At 35.3% G+C, this 20,710-nt stretch overlaps 1 protein-coding gene across 1 annotated transcript in view; it reads left to right on the top strand.

Moving 5' to 3' along the window:
* The window catches only part of LOC107562596 (multiple PDZ domain protein-like), a 36,755-nt gene that overhangs the window by 5,990 nt on the left and 10,055 nt on the right, over positions 1 to 20,710 (top strand). The window contains 20 exon segments of the mRNA XM_016247260.1: positions 903 to 1,005; positions 1,098 to 1,186; positions 2,769 to 3,027; positions 3,199 to 3,258; positions 4,614 to 4,690; positions 4,907 to 5,053; positions 5,466 to 5,651; positions 6,729 to 6,878; positions 7,097 to 7,306; positions 8,649 to 8,729; positions 10,119 to 10,230; positions 13,207 to 13,405; positions 14,831 to 14,962; positions 15,042 to 15,305; positions 15,378 to 15,555; positions 18,404 to 18,502; positions 18,717 to 18,782; positions 18,869 to 18,928; positions 20,066 to 20,096; positions 20,099 to 20,313. Coding sequence (XP_016102746.1) covers positions 903 to 1,005; positions 1,098 to 1,186; positions 2,769 to 3,027; positions 3,199 to 3,258; positions 4,614 to 4,690; positions 4,907 to 5,053; positions 5,466 to 5,651; positions 6,729 to 6,878; positions 7,097 to 7,306; positions 8,649 to 8,729; positions 10,119 to 10,230; positions 13,207 to 13,405; positions 14,831 to 14,962; positions 15,042 to 15,305; positions 15,378 to 15,555; positions 18,404 to 18,502; positions 18,717 to 18,782; positions 18,869 to 18,928; positions 20,066 to 20,096; positions 20,099 to 20,313 — 2,718 coding nt within the window.

Below are 20,710 nucleotides of genomic sequence, written 5' to 3'. Positions count from 1 at the left end.
TTTATGAATGGATCATTGAATCATTGACTCAAACGATTCATTCAAAAACAGATTAATTCAGGAACAAAGCACCGCAGTGTTGCTCAGAGGCACACACATGTTCTGATGTGACTTTGATTGAAACCGAAAAACAGACAATATTGTGTCTAAAATGTAACTCATTCGATGTTAAATTCTAGTTTGTCAAGCTGTTGTGTAATTGCAATACAACATTTGTGATCGTGCTCACATGCTGATTTTTGGGAAAACGGCACTCTTGCTTGTGTGATATTACTCAACTATATTATATATCATAAATATACATATATATATATATATTTAAAAAACATACAAGGATTTTTTTCTTCCATAACTTGAATTATAGGGTCATTCTAACTGCGTTCTAAAAATGTTTCATCATGCAGTGAATGCTTGTGGACTGTCAAGACATGTTTTTGTTTGTTTTTTTTGCATATACTCATACATACTCGATAATGGCAGCTCACACATCGTTAAAACAATAATTACGATATTATGGCAGACGATAAATATAAAAATATAATAGCCTAAATTATCTTTTTAATTATCAAACAGGTTTGGAATGAACTGATGGTGAAACATGACAAAATGTACACTTAAAACAAATTGAATTAAAACTATTCCTTAAACACACTCAGGTATTGTAATAAAATGACAACAAACATTGATTGACATTGACATTAACACACAAGGAGTTTGTGGTTAAGTGAGAGACTCAATGTAAAACAAAGAGATAGTGTTTGTTGTCAAATTTTACATTTATTCACACTTTCTAAGTTCTTTATCTTGATTATGTATTATAATCATAAATGCCACTGTATTATGTCTTTTAAGATACGTGGATTTGGTGAGCCAATAATAAACAAAGCATTATCCCTCTGCAGGGTTTAGTAGAGAAAAGGGAAAAAGAGTTCGGTGTCAGATTCAGAAACAACAAGAACGGTTTGGGCATCAACATCTCCAAATCTCTGGATAACCTGGACAAAGGTATGATTTCTTGCTGTTTTCTTTCAGATTATTTTCCCATTCCGTCTAAGAATGTTAAACGTGAAACATTAAATGAATATTGGGTGTTTTAGAGTCCAGCGGGTTTGAAATAAAGAGCATACTGAAAGGAAATGCAGTGAATCAGGATGGACAAATTCACACCGGAGATCACATTATTGCTGTGAGTCCACCTTTATTTTGTTACATCTTTCGAGAATTACATTTGTTTACCTTCCTTGTGTGTGCATGTAAAGTTAAACAGTAGTTCTAATGCTTTTAAGCAATTTATTGCTTCTTTATTCATTTTCAGTGGTTTCAGATTAAAATTATGTTATAGCAATTATTAATCCTGTTGTTGCTTCTGTTGTGTTTGTGTGTGTGCGTGGGAAGCACGTTTACATCGTAGCGTTTGTTTTAGTAGTGCTATGTATGATTAATTACATTGTTGCTTGTTTTGTGTTTGCATTTGTGTAAATGTGTCGTCGGTCCAACCCTCGTGTTCTGTTTGGGGTTTCAGAGACCCCAGGCTCGAAAAAGCTCTTAACATTGAAGTATCAGGTTAATACTTTTCTAATGAGAGCTTATTTTAAAGAGATTTTCAGCTTGCTTCATAACACACTTCAAACGATGGAAAGTTTTGCATTCATTGTGTTTAGAGTTTTAGAGACCTCAGATATGAAACATTAAATAATGCAATGACTTTTCACATGATGAGATTCTGCTGTACACACTGTGGAAATACACTTCTGTCAGATTTTTAGTGTCATTTCTTTTATTGTATTTTTTGCCAGGGTCAAAATGACCATGAACAATACAGTGTATACTAGGAACATTTCTGAAAAATGCATGCTTGCTTTGTGGTAAAACAGCGGGATAACGTGTCTAGGGATGGGCAAATCGTTCGTGACGCATCAATATTTTCAGTATTGATGTTGTAGCAAAAGTTATTTAGCATGAAAATCAATGCGCAACATAACGCTTTGTAGTGAAAAAATGAACTGTGTTAGCATATGGTTGTTAAGCTCTGGAACTATTTATCTTAACACACAGAAATCCTGAAAGACACAAGCACAGACATCATCTGGTGCTATTTCACACTAAATAAAGATTAAGCTAAATGTGACACTATAATAGTTATAATGTTATATTATAATGAGTTTTTAGTGAAAAATCAGTTATGATCATGTTCTATAATTGTTATTAATGATACTAACACAGAAGCCTGATCATTAGCAGATGAGACCCATTAAATTATCAAATACGGCTTTCAAATATAATTACCGTTTTATCCTTAAAAATCGCAAATATTTTCCATTTAATGTACTGTGTCTGCATTATTGGCTCCTATAGAACGTGATATTGGATTGAACAGAAAATAAGTGGTATTGCTCATCTTTAAAGATACAGTAATATCTGACTTCTGGGTTTTGATTGGGTCAGAGGTACTTATTAAAAGATAGGAAATTATGAGCTTAAAGCTGAAGAACATGAGGGTTGAGCCAGCAATAACCTTGACTACAATAACTGGGAATAATATTTTTGAGTGACAAATTACAGGTTTCTCACTTCTTTGGTTTGAATAATACATGAGAACTTATCCTTCACATTCTAGGACTCTATTCATTGAAGTTGTTTGGAAAAAATAAATAAAAGACAAATATCTGTACATGAATCCTTTGAATCATATTATTATTAGTTTTATTAATATAGACATATTATTTAATTGTTAAATAACTATTTTTGGGGTGGGGGGGTGTTTTTAGGTGGATGGTCAGAAACAGAAAGCGGAGAAGATTCTGCACACGACTGGCCAACAAGTGGAGATCTCTCTTCAGAGAAAGGGCTCACCATCTGGAACACAGACAACCCCCACAACGTCCACAATCTCTCAGAGACCCTCAACCCTTCAGGGGCTCCTTCCCCCTCCGCTGCCTCCATGTCTGCCAGAGCCAAAGCCAGTCCTGCCCCCAGGGAAAGTTTTCTACACTGAACGCCGGGACCTCAACTTCAACAGAGAGTGCAGTTAGTCAAACTCTTGTCACTTTGGTTTATTTACACTCATTCACACTGTGTTTGACTCATGAGCTCTGTTTCACTTTGGCCTGTTCTCTGTGTGAAGTCTTAGTAACTCTTTGACCCTACTTTGATTCTAATAACTGCTTCTGTTTCTGTTTGTTCTTTCTGTGACCTCAGTTGAGTCAACGCGAAGCTGTTATTTAGAGTCCAACATGGAGAACAGAAACCAGCCTTCATGTAAGAACAGAAAACATTGTGTTCTAGCATATTTACAGTTCAATGTCTATAGACTAATTGATTATCACAGTCACTCATTTTGACTAGTTCCTCAGGTTTGTTAGTGTACGAGTAAAACATCTACTATAATATACTGATATAATTGTGATTTAAGCATTGCTTGAAGAAAATTCGAATCATTACAACCCTTGCTCACCAATGGATGCTCTGCAGTGAATGGGTGCCGTCAGAATAAGAGTCCAAACAGCTGATAAAAACATCACAATAATCCACACCACTCCAGTCAACCAGTTAACATCTTGTGAAGTGAAAATCTGCATGTTTGTAATAAATAAATCCATCATTAAGATGTGTTTTAACTTCAATCTGTTGTTTCCAGCTAATATATGAGTCCTCTATCCATAATATTGCTTTCTCCTGTGAAAAAGTGGTCTGGTCTGAATCAGGAGAGAAATATGCACAGAACAAGCACCGTTTACAGGCAAAAACAGTTCTAAACAAATATGTAGGTGGATTTAAATGTGAAGGACAACAGGAGATGGACTTTTTCACTAGAGCAAGCGTTATTTTGGACTAATATTGTGGCCAAAACCGATGGTTTAAAGTTACAAACGTGCAGTTTTTGACTTCACAAGACATTAACTGGTTGACTGGAGTGGTGTGGATTACTTGTGGATTATTGTGATGTTTTTATCAGCTGTTTGGACTCTCATTCTGACGGCACCCATTCACTGCAGAGCATCCACTGGTGAGCAAGTGATGCAATGCTAAATCTGTTCCGATGGAGAAACAAACACATCTACATTTTGGATGGTCTGAGGGTGAGCAAATTTTCATTTTTGGGTGAACTATTCCTTTAGCTTGTGTTTAATGTAGTCTTTTACCTTGAATAGTTTTTGTACATTTCGACAGCTGTCAAATCAGCATCAGTAACAGATAAATGCTTTAATGCCAAAATACTATATTCATTTGACATCAAAATATGACAAGCATTTCATTTTTTTTCTTTTAAAAGTTAATAATCCTATTTATTTTCCTATCCTAACTGTACTCCATTACATTGTTAGCATTTAATTATTTACATTTGCAGTTTCTTTCCCGAATGTCCAGTCAATGGTTATCAACATCGTGTCTCAAATACTGTCCGTAGACATTGAGCTGTAAATAACCCAGAATATTCCTTTAAGGTTTCTTTAGTTTGCTTGATGATTTCTAACATACAGTAGATATTTAAATCCTGACTCTATCACTATGTAACTAATATGATGAAAACATACATTGTCTTTTGTAGTCGATTCTCCTCAGTCATGTTGTCATTTATTTATGAGCTGTGTGACGTGAAATTTTTGTTTTAGTTTGCAAACTGTCGGATGAAGAGGAAATATTGAAGGAGAAGTGGCAAAGCAAACTGGGTCCTCAATATAAAGTCATGGTGCGTCTCATCTGCATTCTCTCCTGTTTAGCTAGCAGTTATTTTCCATGGCAGAGATTTGTGAGTGTGTGTGTGTGTCAGCATATGTTTACATTCAGTATGTGTCTCTTTATATGCCTGTTTTTGATGTATGCGCATGTCTACTGTATATTTGTATATCAATATATTTATATGCAAATGCATTTATATTTACTGTGTGTGTGTGTGTGTGTGCAGGTGGCCCAGGTACAGAAATTGACTGAGAGCAGTGGTCTTGGTGTGAGTTTGGAGGCTAAGGAAGGTCATCACTATATCTGCTCTATACTGCCAGAAGGTCCGATCGGACAGACGGGAATCGTTCATCCTGGAGACGAACTGCTGGAGGTTCACTTCATATTATAATTAAAAAGGGCTATCCACATACTCATGTAGATTATCTCACATATCCTTACAAACACAAACATTAGAATTTATTTACCTAAAAAAGCTCATGTAAATTATATTTGGTTATACTTCAAAGTCAAACAAGCATTACACACAGATAATACTGTTGTTTATAGATTATGCCGTTGTAATCCCTTATCATAAACCCTGCTAACAAATGCATGCATAATAACCGAACGCGCTCATCTTTCTTTCTGCATTCTGTTTTTTATGCATAGCACTTCGTTCAGTGATGACTGCACATGAATATCAATCACGACAGCTACTTAAAAATAGCCCTTCCTGTCAGTAGAAAAGCCCAGAGGATCGTTTCAGCAGAGCAAGCGAGTTGATGTGTTTTTTCTGTTTGTAGGTGAACGGCTTCTCTCTGATTGGTGAGACACACAGGGAAGTTGTGAGCTTGCTGAAGGAACTTCCCGTGAATGTTTGTGTGGTTTGCAGTCGTCTCGTCCCACCCACAGCCAGTGATGAAGATGATGATGATGGTGACGATGTACAACTCACCCTCAAGGAGCTACTAGCAGAATTTAATGAAAAGGTTTTCTGTGTGTGTCTGTGCATCATTACAAATAAAACGAAAGTTTAAATGTTTGTGCAAAGCACTACCCACATTATTAGAAGTCTATTCAGTGTGCACTTGGAGTGCACTTAAAGGGGAATATTCTTTCATTATAATGTTTCTTAACACACTTAAGTACACTTTTAAAAAGTGCACTTTGTTATAATGTCAAATTGATAGTTGAAAGTGCAATTTAAGTCATTATGTTTTAATAATCTTTTGTCATGCGTTAAAGAAGTACACTTATTGACTAACATACTAAAGCACATGTAAAATACTTGATTACAATCTTATATGTTATTATATTTTACATGCACTAAATTGGACTTTCATTGTTACAAATGCGTAATTACAAATATATTTAAATAAATTGCATACACGCTTCAATAGAAATGACATTAAAGTATATTTACCTTAAATGCGTTCTAGTGCATTCAGCAGTACACTTTAATCATGTTTCAGACTATGAAATTACATTTAAAGATGTACGTAAGTCCTACTTAAAAGTAGCAATAAGCACTCTAAAGTTCAGCTAACTGCATTTAATATAAATGCAAATTAGAATCATTTTTTATTTACAGTCAATTGCAATTATCATGCCATTATGGATGCGAACAGTGCATTTAGTTATAAAATTATATTCTTCTCAAGTATAATATTTAGGTAGTAAGTACCCTTTTTAAAACTATGCTAAAGTGGACTTCTTTTTAACAAAGATATTTACTCACCCACATGTCGTTTCAAACTCATATCACTCTTTTTCTTCTGTGTAACACAAAAGGACAAAAATGATAAAAATGTACTTTTTGCTAATCTTTTATGAGTCAAGCTCCAAAAATGACCCCAAAAAAAACATTGCTGAAGTAGCATAAAATGGTACTGACTGCAGAATGCAGAATGCCGAATCAGAATAAAGAATTCCCAATTCACATGTAATAAACTGAAGTATAAGAAATGAATTAATGCTAATATTTTTGTCCTTTTTCAAATGAGTAAACATGATTCCACTAATTTGTTTCTGCAAAATAATACTTACTTGTCCACTTTTTCTCACAGGCCGAGCAAAACTCGTCTGCACGCAGAGAGGATGAATGGAGGACAGAGGCTCCTATGCTTTCCCATCAGGCCATGTGGGAGAACGAGATTCAAGTTTATGAGCTGCAGAAAGGCGATTCTGGTCTGGGATTCAGTATACTAGACTACCAGGTGTGTGTGTGTGTGTGTGTGTGTGTGTACCAATACTACAACAAGAAGGGAGCAGCAGAGTATGAGCCCCGAGAGCAGCAGAGTATGAGCTCCACATGACTTGGTTTGGGGAGTCCCAATTGGTTTGAAATCCTTCTATAACATGGCAGCAGAGTTTCCTAATTTATGACTACTCTTCTCTTTCTCTCTTGCGCTGTCACTTGCTGAAACTCTCTCAGGACCCCATGAACCCAGGGCATAATGTGATAGTGATCCGCTCTCTTGTAGCAGGCGGTTTGGCAGAAAGAGATGGCCGCTTGTTGCCAGGCGACCGGCTGATGTTCGTGAACGGGACTGACTTGAGCCACGCGAGTCTGGATCAGGCCGTTCACGTCCTAAAGAGCACTGCTTTGGGCATCGTATGCATCGGAGTCACCAAACCCTTAACGGTAAGTTTATCTGTTTGCTTCACAATCAGCTCGATTCACAAGACAGACAGCAACAACTGTAACCTTGAGCAGTGGAGGAGAAATCTAGAACCTGAGATATTATATAGGTTCTGAGTCATCCAAGGCATCGTGGAATATCAAGGAAGTTTTGTTGAAGAGAATTCAATGTGCACCACTTTGACGTGTATAATTTGCAGAATGATAAGCATGTATATCAATTATCTGTGACTAATTGCTGCTTTGACTGCTTAAGTATATTAAACTACAGTTTCTTCAACTGCAAGCACTTTAATGTCAAAGGTGTTTCGTTATTCTCGGAAACATTTGACCATATCCATATCATGTATTTTTGCTATTTTTCAAAAGCCTTTCACCCAGACAAATTACATACAAATCCATCAATACAAAGAAATATATTACTGTTTTTTTAATGCACTGATCGAAATGATTCTGTGGTGAAATATATACTACAGAAAAACAAATGTAATTTCTACATTAATTTAGTTCAGGCAAGAATTCTATATCAATACTCTAATTATTATATATATATTGTATAAGTAAATGTATTTGTATGTGAAGAAAAACAAGTTAAATATTCTGACTTGAGATCAAAATATTTTTTTGTTATTTCCACTCAAGCTGTGATTACTGCAAAAATATGAAATTGTATTTATTTGTGTGTGTTTAGAATACATACAGTTAAAATGAAATTCCCCTTCGCAAGACAAACGATTCAGCCCTGTTATTCTAAAAATACTTAAGAAATCATTTCCATCATCACCTCCACCATTTGAGATTTGGCAGAAATTACTTTTGTTCATTGTTCAAGAAAATTAAAGCAAGCATGACCGAATTTTCCAACAATGCATGTGTATGCACTGGTGGGCATTGATAGCAGACAATTAAAATTGTGTTTTGTTTTATTGTTTAATTTCCAAGATTCAACATGCTCATAGCACACTATTATGTATCGTTTAGACTGAGATGTCATTGCATTGCCTGTGTCATCTTGTACATTCCAAGTCAGTCCAGTGTTTTTGGCCTGAGCTCTGTTATTATTAGTGTAGATCTGCTTCAGTCTGATGGTGGTCTTTGTTGTGAACTCAGTAACTGTGGCTCATGAGTCTCTGGTTACTGGAATCTTTTAATAATTCATGTCTCTTGAATTCTAACACCAGCCTCCTAAAACAAGTGGTGCGTTTGTTTTTATGCGTCCCACGGCTCTGAAATCCGCTTTAGCTAGTCCTGGGAACTTCTTTGTGAAGTTAAGAGTCCATCGAGTGAGAGAGGAGTGGGACAAGGGTTTTGAGTAAGAGATTTAATACAGCTTTGTCATTGACAGGAGAGTGAGACTCAGGACGCAGGAGCTGATGTAACCGTCAGCGGCCACTCCGAACATTACAATCAGCACGGCACTTTGCAGGTAGGCTTTACATTGCTTTAGCTGCTATAATACTAATGGGATCTGTTTAGTAACAGTAACATCTGAGCTACATGAACCGACTGCTTTTCAAGGACTCATAATGCATAAACTCAGTTGGTTGTTTACAGCACAGTGTAAAGTTTAGATTTCATGCTTCAAAATGATACACTTTTGTGGTGTCCTGCAGCAGCTGATTTTGCAAACGGTGGTTGTTTTTAACTAGTTGCACTCAAGCAGTTAGTAGGCCATAGAGAAAGTGTTTTTTTTTTTTCCACTGACCTAATTTAGTGTGGTCATTCTAGCTGTCAGGGTTTAACTGGGAGGGCTATTTGTTGACAGGATTTGTGACATCATCTCTTATTCACATGAGGGTTTTGGTTTACTCCAGTGTGTACAGCACTCGTCCGCTTGATTGGCTTGTTGACTGTTTTTAACTTTTTAATTGTGAACAAATTGTTTGTAGTATATCATTCATTTTGCAGTATTTTTTATTACAAAATCCGTTTTTTTCCACAAAAATGGGATAATTAAGCTGCCTGTTTCTTGCATATTAGTGCAGGTAATTCGACTTGTGTGTCGCCACACGGAGATCTGCAGGGATAAGATGTAGATAAACTAAAAAGTCATTATTTATAATAAACTATCAGTATTCTTGGAAATGCTTTACAGTAAGATTCAAAAGCTGACATGACAATGCTTTTATTATATTTATTAATTTGGGTTAACGTTCATTTCTAATGAATGTTTAACATTTCAAGTTATATAAATTAATTTTTAATGAACAAACATGAATTAAAAATGAACAATAGTATATTTATAGAACAGCATTAACCTATATTAATAAAGGCTGTAAAAACAGTTGTTAATTGTTATTTCATGAATCCTACGATTATTTGATTTGATTTATTTTATACCGTAAGCAAATCAAAAGTTATAATATTTCAATTTGAAATAAAAGTCGTACTTTCTATTCATCAAAGAATCCAGAAAAAATGCATCACTGTTTCCTCAAAAATATGAAGCAGCACAACTGTTTTCAACATGTTTCTTAAACATCAAATCAGCATATTAGAATGATTTCTGAAAAATCATGTGACACTGAAGACTGGAGTAATGATGCTGAAAACGTCTAGGTTAGCTGTGAATGTCATTCAGTCACACATTCGCTGGCACCGACTCGCCTGGGATGTTTCTCGAGAGCTGAATGCCTGTGTGCTAAATAAACACTCTCAGCACTGGAAATGAAGCATTGCTCCAGGACAGATGTTTAAAAGGGCTCTTAGCAGCTCCAGAGATCCTTTTTGCTTTCCATGTCCCGCATATGCGAAGAAAATAGGCCATTTCACTGAATAAAGATGCCTGATGATGCTTTCTCTGTTTGTGTTCTAGACAAATTCCCACTCTCAGAACAGCACGATGGAGGCTGACGCCAAACACGTCTCCATCCCCTCAAGTGGCTATGAGAGAAGCATAACTATAGTCAGGGGAAACTCCAGTCTGGGTATGTTAACCCTGTTCGTTACACTCTTGCTGTCTGTCTTCTTATTCATCCTCAGTATGTTTCACGGAGAGCTGAACTCTGTGAGAGACCTGTAACATGTTGTGTGTTTGCATGTGTGTATAGATGTTGTATGTGTTTGTTTGAGGTACAGCTCTGGGTGTGGATCTTTAACACACCTCACAAACCTTCCTAGATGAAACTACACATGCAATATATTACACGGGGATGTAACATGTTGTATTAGTACATGATATGATGTCTTACTTTTTTCTTTTTTGCTAACTAGCATGTATTTCAGTTTGCATGTTTGTTTTTTTAAAGAGTTGTGATTTCTTAGAATTTCTTTTCTCTCTCTCTCTCTCTGATGTTTTCACTCAAGTCAAGCTATTCTGTATCTGATGCATTGCAGGGATCAAAATAATAACTTTTTTCTGCTGGCCCCTTCGGTAGTTCTGATTTGAACTTACCATACCATAATTTTTTACTGTATTTCCAATATTTCCAGTATTTCAAGCATTCATTTCTTTCTAAATAAATAGGATGCATTAAAGTAACAGGAAAGACATTTATAATGTTACAAAATATTCCCATTTCGGATAAATGCTGTTCTTTTGAACTTTCTCTTCATCAAAGAATCCTGAAAAATCAAATGTATCACAGTTTCCACAAAAATATTCAGCAGCACAACTGTTTTCAACATTGATAATAATCAGAAATGTTTCTTGAGCAGCGAATCAGCATATTATTATGATTTCTGAAGATTATGTGACACTGAAGACTGGAGTAATGATGCTGAAAATACAGCTTTGATCATAGGAATAAATTACATTTTACAGTATATTCACATAGAAAACAGTTATTTTAATTTGTAATAATATTTCACAATATTACTGTTTTTTTACCCAAAATAAATGCATCTTTGTGAGCGTAAGAGACTTTTCACAAATATTAAAAAATCTTACTGACTCCAAACTTTTAATAGTAAAGTCTGAAAGAAACATTTTTTTGTATTTGCATTAAACAAGTTACATTATTAATCAAATTTATTAAATAATTAATATTTTAATTATTTATTGAATTTTTAAGCAATAATAGCAGAAATTATACCATTACAACGCCATTGACAGCTGTAAATTCATAAACACACTTGAAAATTATGGCATAGCGTGATTTGTTTGAAATCGTCAACACATTCTAACTGGTGTGTCTTAAGACTTTCACAAATCACTCTCAATTTTAGCAGCTACAGCGCTTTACACTTTTGATGTATTTCAGCAAAATTGGCAGGAATAATGTTGAATGCATCGCAGAATACATGACCCAAAAGTTAAGTGACAGTCCCGTCGACTGCCCCGAAGCTCTCACACCGGCCTCAGGCCATCGTAATTGTTGAGCCCTGCAGTGTATTTATGCAGCTACACCATCGCATTGGCAAAGTCATAAAGCTCAGTTAATAATATAGAAGTCATGGTTCCCATTAAACCGTGATCTTTCTCTTTTTCTTTCCTTTTGATCAAGTATTTATTCCAGTGAATATTCATCTAATTTGACACAAAGCTCTGCATGAGTGTTATTTAAGTAATCAGTTCCAGCATCCCATTTCACCTTGATTTTTTTTTTATATTACAGTCAGTTATTTATGTTTTTATGATGGAATAGAGATTGTAAATCGTGAAGTGTTGTGTGTCTTTTGTTCTGGTGTTCTCTTGTGTCATCTCTGTCCTGTGCTGTGCTTTACATGGTCAAATGTGCACTTCTGTAACTAGCGCACTATGATTGTACTGTAATTTGACTGAAACATGATGTTCAAATTAAAAATAAAATCTTCAAAATCAATGAATCTCAAATTCTTTACGACCATAGTGTTGTCTCCATGTTTGGTGTGTTTCCTCGTTTGTTAGTTCTCATGTGTGTTCATGTTGCATGTGTTTTCTCTTTGCATGGACTCATAATTGTTAATAAATCAGCTGCATATTGTATTTAATAGAGGCTTGCATGGTGCATTTTTCAAATTGAGAGCAATTTAGATTTCTAACAGCTAAAAAAATAGTACAAAGCCAACCAGTCACTTTACACCCACAATGAAGTCAACAGCACTGTTTAAAGCTCATTAGCTCAATGTAATACTCGTAAAATGAATTGTTTGAAGGCACACGCTGTGATTTTAATACAACACTGAGTCAAAGCCAACATTTAATATGCCATGAAGGTGAGTGAGGGGTTTTAAGACCCTCTCGAATGCACTGACTCTACATGGTGCGCTGACACTTTCATTGTTACTTAGAGATAATTAGCTTTGAATAAGAGAGTTTGATTCGGTAAGACAGACAAATAAGGGGTTCACGGGTATGTAAATTACAGTTAGCGAAAGATGATATTCCATTTGTAGAAATGTCTGATGTGGTCACTGTTGAACTGGTCACACCCACACTTTAATACACACTTTTGATAGCTATGACAATCTTGATTAAATAAAAATGACTAAATATAAATACACTTAAAATATTCACTGTTGGGAGAGCCTGGGGCTAGTTGTCACACTTTTTAGTTCAGTGAATATTTGTCGGTGTAGGTTTATTTTTGAAAGCCTGTTTCTGTACAGACACATATCTTAGAGTCTTGGCTACAAAAAAGCAAGGGGGGATAAAAGCTTCATAAAAAGCAAGAAAAAAGATACTGTTTATTGAACTCATGTTGACCTTTTCACACTGTATGGGGTACTTTGTGACAATGGAACCTTATTATAGGTTTTCTGGCACAATTTAAACAGTAAACCGATTAATAAACAGCAAAGATGTAAAAAATATCAGATTAAAAATACATGACAACTTGTGACAAAATAACTACATACCCTGAGTAAATACATAAGTACATACATATCCTGTATGTTCTTATCTACTTAAGTGCATACCCTGTTTCCTGTTTAACACTGTAAAGTTGCTTTGACACAATGTGTGTGTGTGTGTGTGTGTGTAGGAATGACAGTGAGTGCCTTAAGGGATGGTTCAGGCATGATAATCCGCTCTGTGGTTCATGGCGGGTCGATCAGTAAAGACGGGAGGCTGGCAGTGGGGGATGGAATTGTTGCTATCAATGAAGAATCCACCACCAACCTGACCAATGCACAAGCCAGAGCTATGCTGCGCAGACATTCACTGATCGGACCTGATCTCAGGTGTTCACACACGCACACACACACACACACACACACACACACACACACGTACACACACACACACGCACACACGCACACACACACACACGCACACACACACACACACACACACGCACGCACACACACACACACACATACACACACACACATGCACACATGCACACACACACCCACATGCACACACACATGTACACACACACACATGCACACATGCACACACACACCCACATGCACACACACATGTACACACACACACATGCACACATGCACACACACACCCACATGCACACACACATGTACACACACACACATGCACACATGCACACACACACCCACATGCACACACACATGTACACACACACACATGCACACATGCACACACACACACACATGCACACACACACACACACACATGTACACACACACACACATGCACACATGCACACACACACACACATGCACACACACATGTACACACACACACATGCACACATGCACACACACACACACACACACACACATGCACACACACACACACACACACATACTCACTAACCAAGCTTTATCTAAATGGGAACGTAACATTGACTTCTAATTCCATTGTTTTTATATTTAATGCAAATAAATACAGGATAACCATTTGCAATAACATTTATTATAATATTTCAAGCAAGTGGTATTTTTATTTTCACAAAATAAGTTTGTTGATATATATGAACAAATAAACAAACTTATTAATGTTTGTATTTATTTATTTATAAGTAATTATTTAGATTTATTTGTTACTAAAGATTGGGGTCGTACGTTTTTTAAAAATGTTTTTCAAAGTTAAAAGGCTGCATTTATTTGATCAAAAATACAGTAAAAAACATACTATTGTGAAATATTATCATTTAACATATGTTCTATTTATATATAATATATTTAAAAATGTAATTTATTTCTGTGATGCGCAGCTGTATTTTCAGCATCATTACTCCAGTCTTCAGTGTCACATGATCTTCAGATATCAGTATAATATACTGATTTACTGCTCGAGAAACATTTCTGATTATTATCCATGTTGAAAATGTGTGCTTCCTAATAGTTAAAACTGTGATACTTTTTTCAGGATTTTTTGATTAATAGAAAGTTCATAAAAGAACATTTATTTTAAAATAGAATTCTTGTAACATTATGTTTTACTTTTGATCAATTTAACGCATCATTCATGACTTTAAAAGAGATCTTGCTGACCCCAAAGCTTTGAACATTAGTTGACTATTTAACATTTTTCAAATTTGACTACATGCATTCTTTACGAATTTTGTCTGCTAAAACGTAACTCAAAAAAGTGATGTTTTAGCCAGTAGCATATTTCAATTGGATTTTTCATCAATTACAGTCAAACCCATTTTTGCTTGTTCTTGTGTGTTTTTGTCCCAGCGTGACGTATATACCTGCTGCCTTCCTGGACATGCACAGAGCCAGCTATGGCCAATCAAAAGAGAAAATGGAAACACACAGAACAGCTACCGTCCAACCCAAGCACCCACAGAACCTGCCGTTCAAACCTCTGTAAGGAGTCTGGGAATCTTTTTGTCTGTTTGTTTTCTTGTTTCTGATGGTGTTCTAATGCATGTTTGCTTTGTGTTAGAGAATGCATTTCTGAACAACAAAGTACAGTGGACGGTAAAGGAGTGAATGGAAAGATTCAAGCTGAAGAAGAGAATGAAAGAACAGATAACCACAGTCAAGTAAGACTAAGAGAGAGCGATGAAAGACTGGAAAGAGACAAAAAGGTGAAGAATGAAAGAACGGTCTTGGAGAGTGAGAACGGACAAAGAGGAAAAGACAGACAAAAAAAAGATGAAGAAGAAACACACGGGAAGGATCGTAGCTCATGGAGTCAGCCTAGAAGGTATCACATAAACTAACAAAACATTAAGAGTCGACATTGCTCATGGTGATATGGTTGTGTTTTTTGTCCTAGAGTCACATTATTCAGGGCTGGGGCCACGTGTCTTGGCTTCAGTGTGGTGGGGGGTCGTGGTATGGGCAGTCGACTCAGCGATGGAGAAATGAGACGGGGCATCTTCATAAAACACATCGCAGAGGACAGCCCAGCTGCATGCAACAGCACTCTGAAAGAAGGAGACCGAATTCTTCAGGTGTGTGTGTGTGTGTGTGTGTGTGCGCGCGCGTTTTTGTGACAAATGATGACATACATTTGTATAATGACAAAGGTATAACATAGGTATTAGAAGGAGAAGGTGACTTTTCAGGACATTACCCCATGTCCCCACTTTTCAAAACGCTTATAAATCACACAGAATGGAGTGTATTGAAAATCTGAAATAGCAGAAAGTCTCCTGTGAGGGGTAGGTTTAGGGGTAGGGTTGGTGTAGGGCAATAGAATATACAGTACGGTCTGTACAGTATAAAAACCATTACACCTATGGAGAGTCCCCACTTTTCACAAAAACAAACCTGTGCGTGTGTGTGTGTGTGTGTTTTTGTGTGTGTGTGTGTTTTAACTATTGGTGTAAAGTCTGCTGTGCTTTTTATTGCTAATTGTAGCCAACAGCTGCACACTTAGACACTGTCTGAAATTCCAATAACAGAAAAAAGCTGAAAATACTTGGTCAAGTAATGACAGCAGTCTCCACCAATATTTGTACAGACACTGGCAGAAAATAATTGTGATCAGAAAGTCTCCAAAATCTCCTGTTAATGTGTGATTACACAATTAAATACTGAGTAATATAGATTAACAACATGCACTTACTGTAGGGTTATGATTAGGGTTAGTTGCTTGCAATCAGAGCCGGATAGATTACTTAGAAATTGTAGTCCGCAACTGATTACAGATTGCATGAAGAAAACTGTAGTTAGTAACGTAATCTAGGTTACTCACTTAGGTAATGTAATCTGACTACTTTTTAGATTACTTTTAGATGCATGGTTTGTAATATGTAATCATGTAATCCATAACAAAAGTAACTGTAATCTGATTATGAGTATTTTAAAATGTAATATACTCTAATTACAAGTATGTAATTTTTGGAATCTGTAATGTAATAATTTATTACCCAGCACTGCTTGTAAGTATGTGTAATTTGTTGGTATTACTAGTAGTATTTCTGTTAACACAAATCAGTATGTAAAGCAATATAATTAATATCTAGTTTACTTGCTATAAAGATTTGATGGCATGGACCTCGAAGACAAATCCTATGATCAAACAAATGTGATTAAAATTCACCCTTTTTCCAAACCGGTTTGACTTTTTGGAGCCATACAGGTGATTTTTTTATCATTTATAATTTTAGTTTTATCATTTAGAATTTTTATGATCACTCTGCTTCCTATAATGAAGGAAAATGAGAACTCGGGCTGTTGCACATTTAAAAGGATGCAAAAGTATCCTAAAAAAATCATAAAAGGAGAAAGCTAATAAACCTTGTGAAAAAGAAGAGCACACAAATATAATTCAGTGTGCATTTGTGGTGAATTGTAATTATCATGCAGTTAAGTGTGCGAAAACATTTCATTCAGTTTGCACATAAGTATATTATTGTTTATATAATTTCTTTAGTAAGTGCTCTTTTTTAAAACATAACAGTTTATCTCATCTTTAGCAGCCCGAGATCCCCAATAATCTCTCCCCAACCTACCCCTTCAGTCCCATCCCCTTTAAGGTAATGTAATGTGTGTTTGCGTAGTAATAATCCAGTATTAGATTTTATGAGCTCCACACATATTCTCTACACGCTGAACACTAGCCTACTTTAGGATACTTTTAAAAAGAGTACTTATTATGGATAATAATAATATGCTTTGAAATAATATACTGAATGTAATGACACTTATTTGTATGTTAACTGCAATTTAATGTAGTTTAAATTTATATTAAATGCAGTAGAGTGCATTTTATAATTTCTTTTATAGTTTAGTTCCTCGGCCCATAGTTCCAAAAGATCACAATGACATGGTAGATACTATTTTCTTCAGCAGATACTCTTTTCTCTCATAATTTCTTGTCTTTGAAATATGGTTAAAGTGTCCTGCAGAATGTACAGACAAACATTTATGGTTCTCTATTATATACGTTAATGTAATTTCTAAGGAAACTTGCCAATTAGTTAGTATAATTAGTATATTAAATTAGTATATTAAAAACATATTCACTTTAAATGTATAATTAACTTTTTGGAGCCATACAGGTGATTTTTTTATCATTTATAATTTTAGTTTTATCATTTAGAATTTTTATGATCACTCTGCTTCCTATAATGAAGGAAAATGAGAACTCGGGCTGTTGCACATTTAAAAGGATGCAAAAGTATCCTAAAAAAATCATAAAAGGAGAAAGCTAATAAACCTTGTGAAAAAGAAGAGCACACAAATATAATTCAGTGTGCATTTGTGGTGAATTGTAATTATCATGCAGTTAAGTGTGCGAAAACATTTCATTCAGTTTGCACATAAGTATATTATTGTTTATATAATTTCTTTAGTAAGTGCTCTTTTTTAAAAGTATGCTAAAGTGGACAAAGGTTCATGTTGACAAAGGTTGTATAATTTCAGAAGACTAACAATGTAGTGCAGGAGTTGTAACATTAGATTTTTAAAAAATGTATTTATTTGCCAAAAAATCACCTTTTGTGCTCCACAGAGAAAGTTATACAGGTTTGAAACAACTTGAAAGAGAGAAAAAAATACATATAATCAGATTGGAATGGTTGATTTTAATGGGCTCTTGCTATTTTTGTGTAAAATATACATCAGAAGGCCCGAGGCTGAGTCTAGTTAGTGTTGATGAGCACTGATGATCTCCATCTGCTGGTCATAATAAACTAATGCATCACTCCTCTGACCTAAATATACTAGATAACAAGATTAGTTTAAAGAAAATCTGGGGCAAACTGGTTAACTTGGAAAGCAGAAGTGTGTTGAAAGAAATGAGCGACTCTGAGAAAGAACTTCAGACATTACATTTTTAATGTGTGTTGGCAGGTGCAAGGTGTAGATGTGAGTGATTTTACTCATGAAGAAGCCGTTGAGGCGATCCGTAGAGCAGGAGACAGAGTCGAACTACTACTGCAGAGTCCTCAGGTAACACACAGATACACACACACACACACACACACTCACACACACACTCACACACACACACTCACTCTCACACACACACACACACACACACACACACACACACACACACACACACACATAACCACTTTACAAATACACATACTCAGTGCTAGAATATACACTAGACAAGACAACGCATGAGTACATAAAACATTTATTTCCTCTCTATGTCCAGCTTTCAGCTCCTGACAACTGCCCTGAAGATGACAATGCATCAAAATCAAATTCTCTAAATCATCAGGTGTGTTCTTGCTTATGATATTGTGTTTATCATTCGTGTCTTTGAGGTGATGTATATGCTAACATAACAGTTTATCTCATCTTTAGCAGCCCGAGATCCCCAATAATCTCTCCCCAACCTACCCCTTCAGTCCCATCCCCTTTAAGGTAATGTAATGTGTGTTTGCGTAGTAATAATCCAGTATTAGATTTTATGAGCTCCACACATATTCTCTACACGCTGAACACTAGCCTACTCTAGGATACTTTTAAAAAGAGTACTTATTATGGATAATAATAATATGCTTTGAAATAATATACTGAATGTAATGACACTTATTTGTATGTTAACTGCAATTTAATGTAGTTTAAATTTATATTAAATGCAGTAGAGTGCATTTTATAATTTCTTTTATAGTTTAGTTCCTCGGCCCATAGTTCCAAAAGATCACAATGACATGGTAGATACTATTTTCTTCAGCAGATACTCTTTTCTCTCATAATTTCTTGTCTTTGAAATATGGTTAAAGTGTCCTGCAGAATGTACAGACAAACATTTATGGTTCTCTATTATATACGTTAATGTAATTTCTAAGGAAACTTGCCAATTAGTTAGTATAATTAGTATATTAAATTAGTATATTAAAAACATATTCACTTTAAATGTATAATTAAATATTAAACACACACACATATATATATATATACAGTATATACGTACAGTACATATGGTTTAGTATGTTAGTCAACACACCAAAATAAGTGTACTTCTTTAAAGCACGAAGAAAGATTCTTAAACACTATTCATAAAACATTATTAAAACGTGTACTTTAATGTATAACATTAAAACATTACAAAGTGCTTTTTTTTTTAAAGTGCACTTAAATGTGTTAAGAAGCATAGTTGTGAAAGTGTACTCTTAACACTTAAGTGGCCTTTTATTTAATTCATATTATACCGTATTATCTGCAAGTACAATAAAAAAAATAGTTTTAAGATTTGCACATTCAGTACAGTTATGCACACTTCTGTTGCAAGAGGGTAAATAGCAGTAAAAACAAATTTTTTCATCCATGAGGTGACAAAAAATTAATAAAGGCAATGAATTTTAATGAAAACAAACTTTGTTTTCCCACGTTTCTTTACACAAATGAAGTTAGCATTTAATAAAAAGAATATATCTTTTTGGATCGTCATATTTTAGCTGTGTTGTACCATACTGTTGAGCGCTAAAAATGCAATGGAAGAGACTTTAAATGAGAACTGATTAAATAATATAAGGACTCTTTCTGGTGCCGTTGTAGCGAACAGAAGACTGGAAGCTGGGGAAGCCGTGTGAGCAGGCCGTATGCAGCAGAGGTATGGCAGTCTGCCTGGAGAGCTGCACATGTTTGATCTGGACTGTGGCTCTCACGACTCTGGACTGGGATTGTGTTTGTCTGGAAACAGAGATGGAGCGCGTGGTAGAATGAGTGTGTACGTGTCCGAGATCAAACCGGACGGGGCTGCTGCCGCAGATGGTCGGGTCAGAGTGGGAGATGAACTACTGGAGGTGAGAACGACCTCCTGAACTCATTTCATTTGGCAAGTCCAATTATTCAAGACTTTATGCTGTATATGTTATAATTAGAAAGCAGACTCATTCAGTTTCTAATGAAAAACGAGAGATCGGTGAATTGTGATTGTTTAAACAAATACTGATTTTGATGTTTTTTTGGGGGGGTGACTGATATTTTTATTCTGCTATCTGCTATGCCTTCGAATTCAAACTATTACCTTTTTTTTTCTTTAGGTTATTGTTTAAAAGTTGCCATAAACAACAATTGCTTATACTCTCACTGGCAGCTATACGAAATTTGATTGTATAATGATTGTAACAACAGTAATGCAACATTATATCATTTTATATTATATAATTTTTTTTTATTAAACTACCTAGTTTAAATGTT

This window comes from Sinocyclocheilus grahami, unplaced genomic scaffold, assembly GCF_001515645.1.
Source record: "Sinocyclocheilus grahami isolate Dianchi unplaced genomic scaffold, SAMN03320097.WGS_v1.1 scaffold829.1, whole genome shotgun sequence".
NCBI lineage: Eukaryota > Metazoa > Chordata > Actinopteri > Cypriniformes > Cyprinidae > Sinocyclocheilus > Sinocyclocheilus grahami.
Note: the sequence above shows the minus strand (reverse complement) of the source record. Positions and strands in the feature narration are given on the sequence as shown.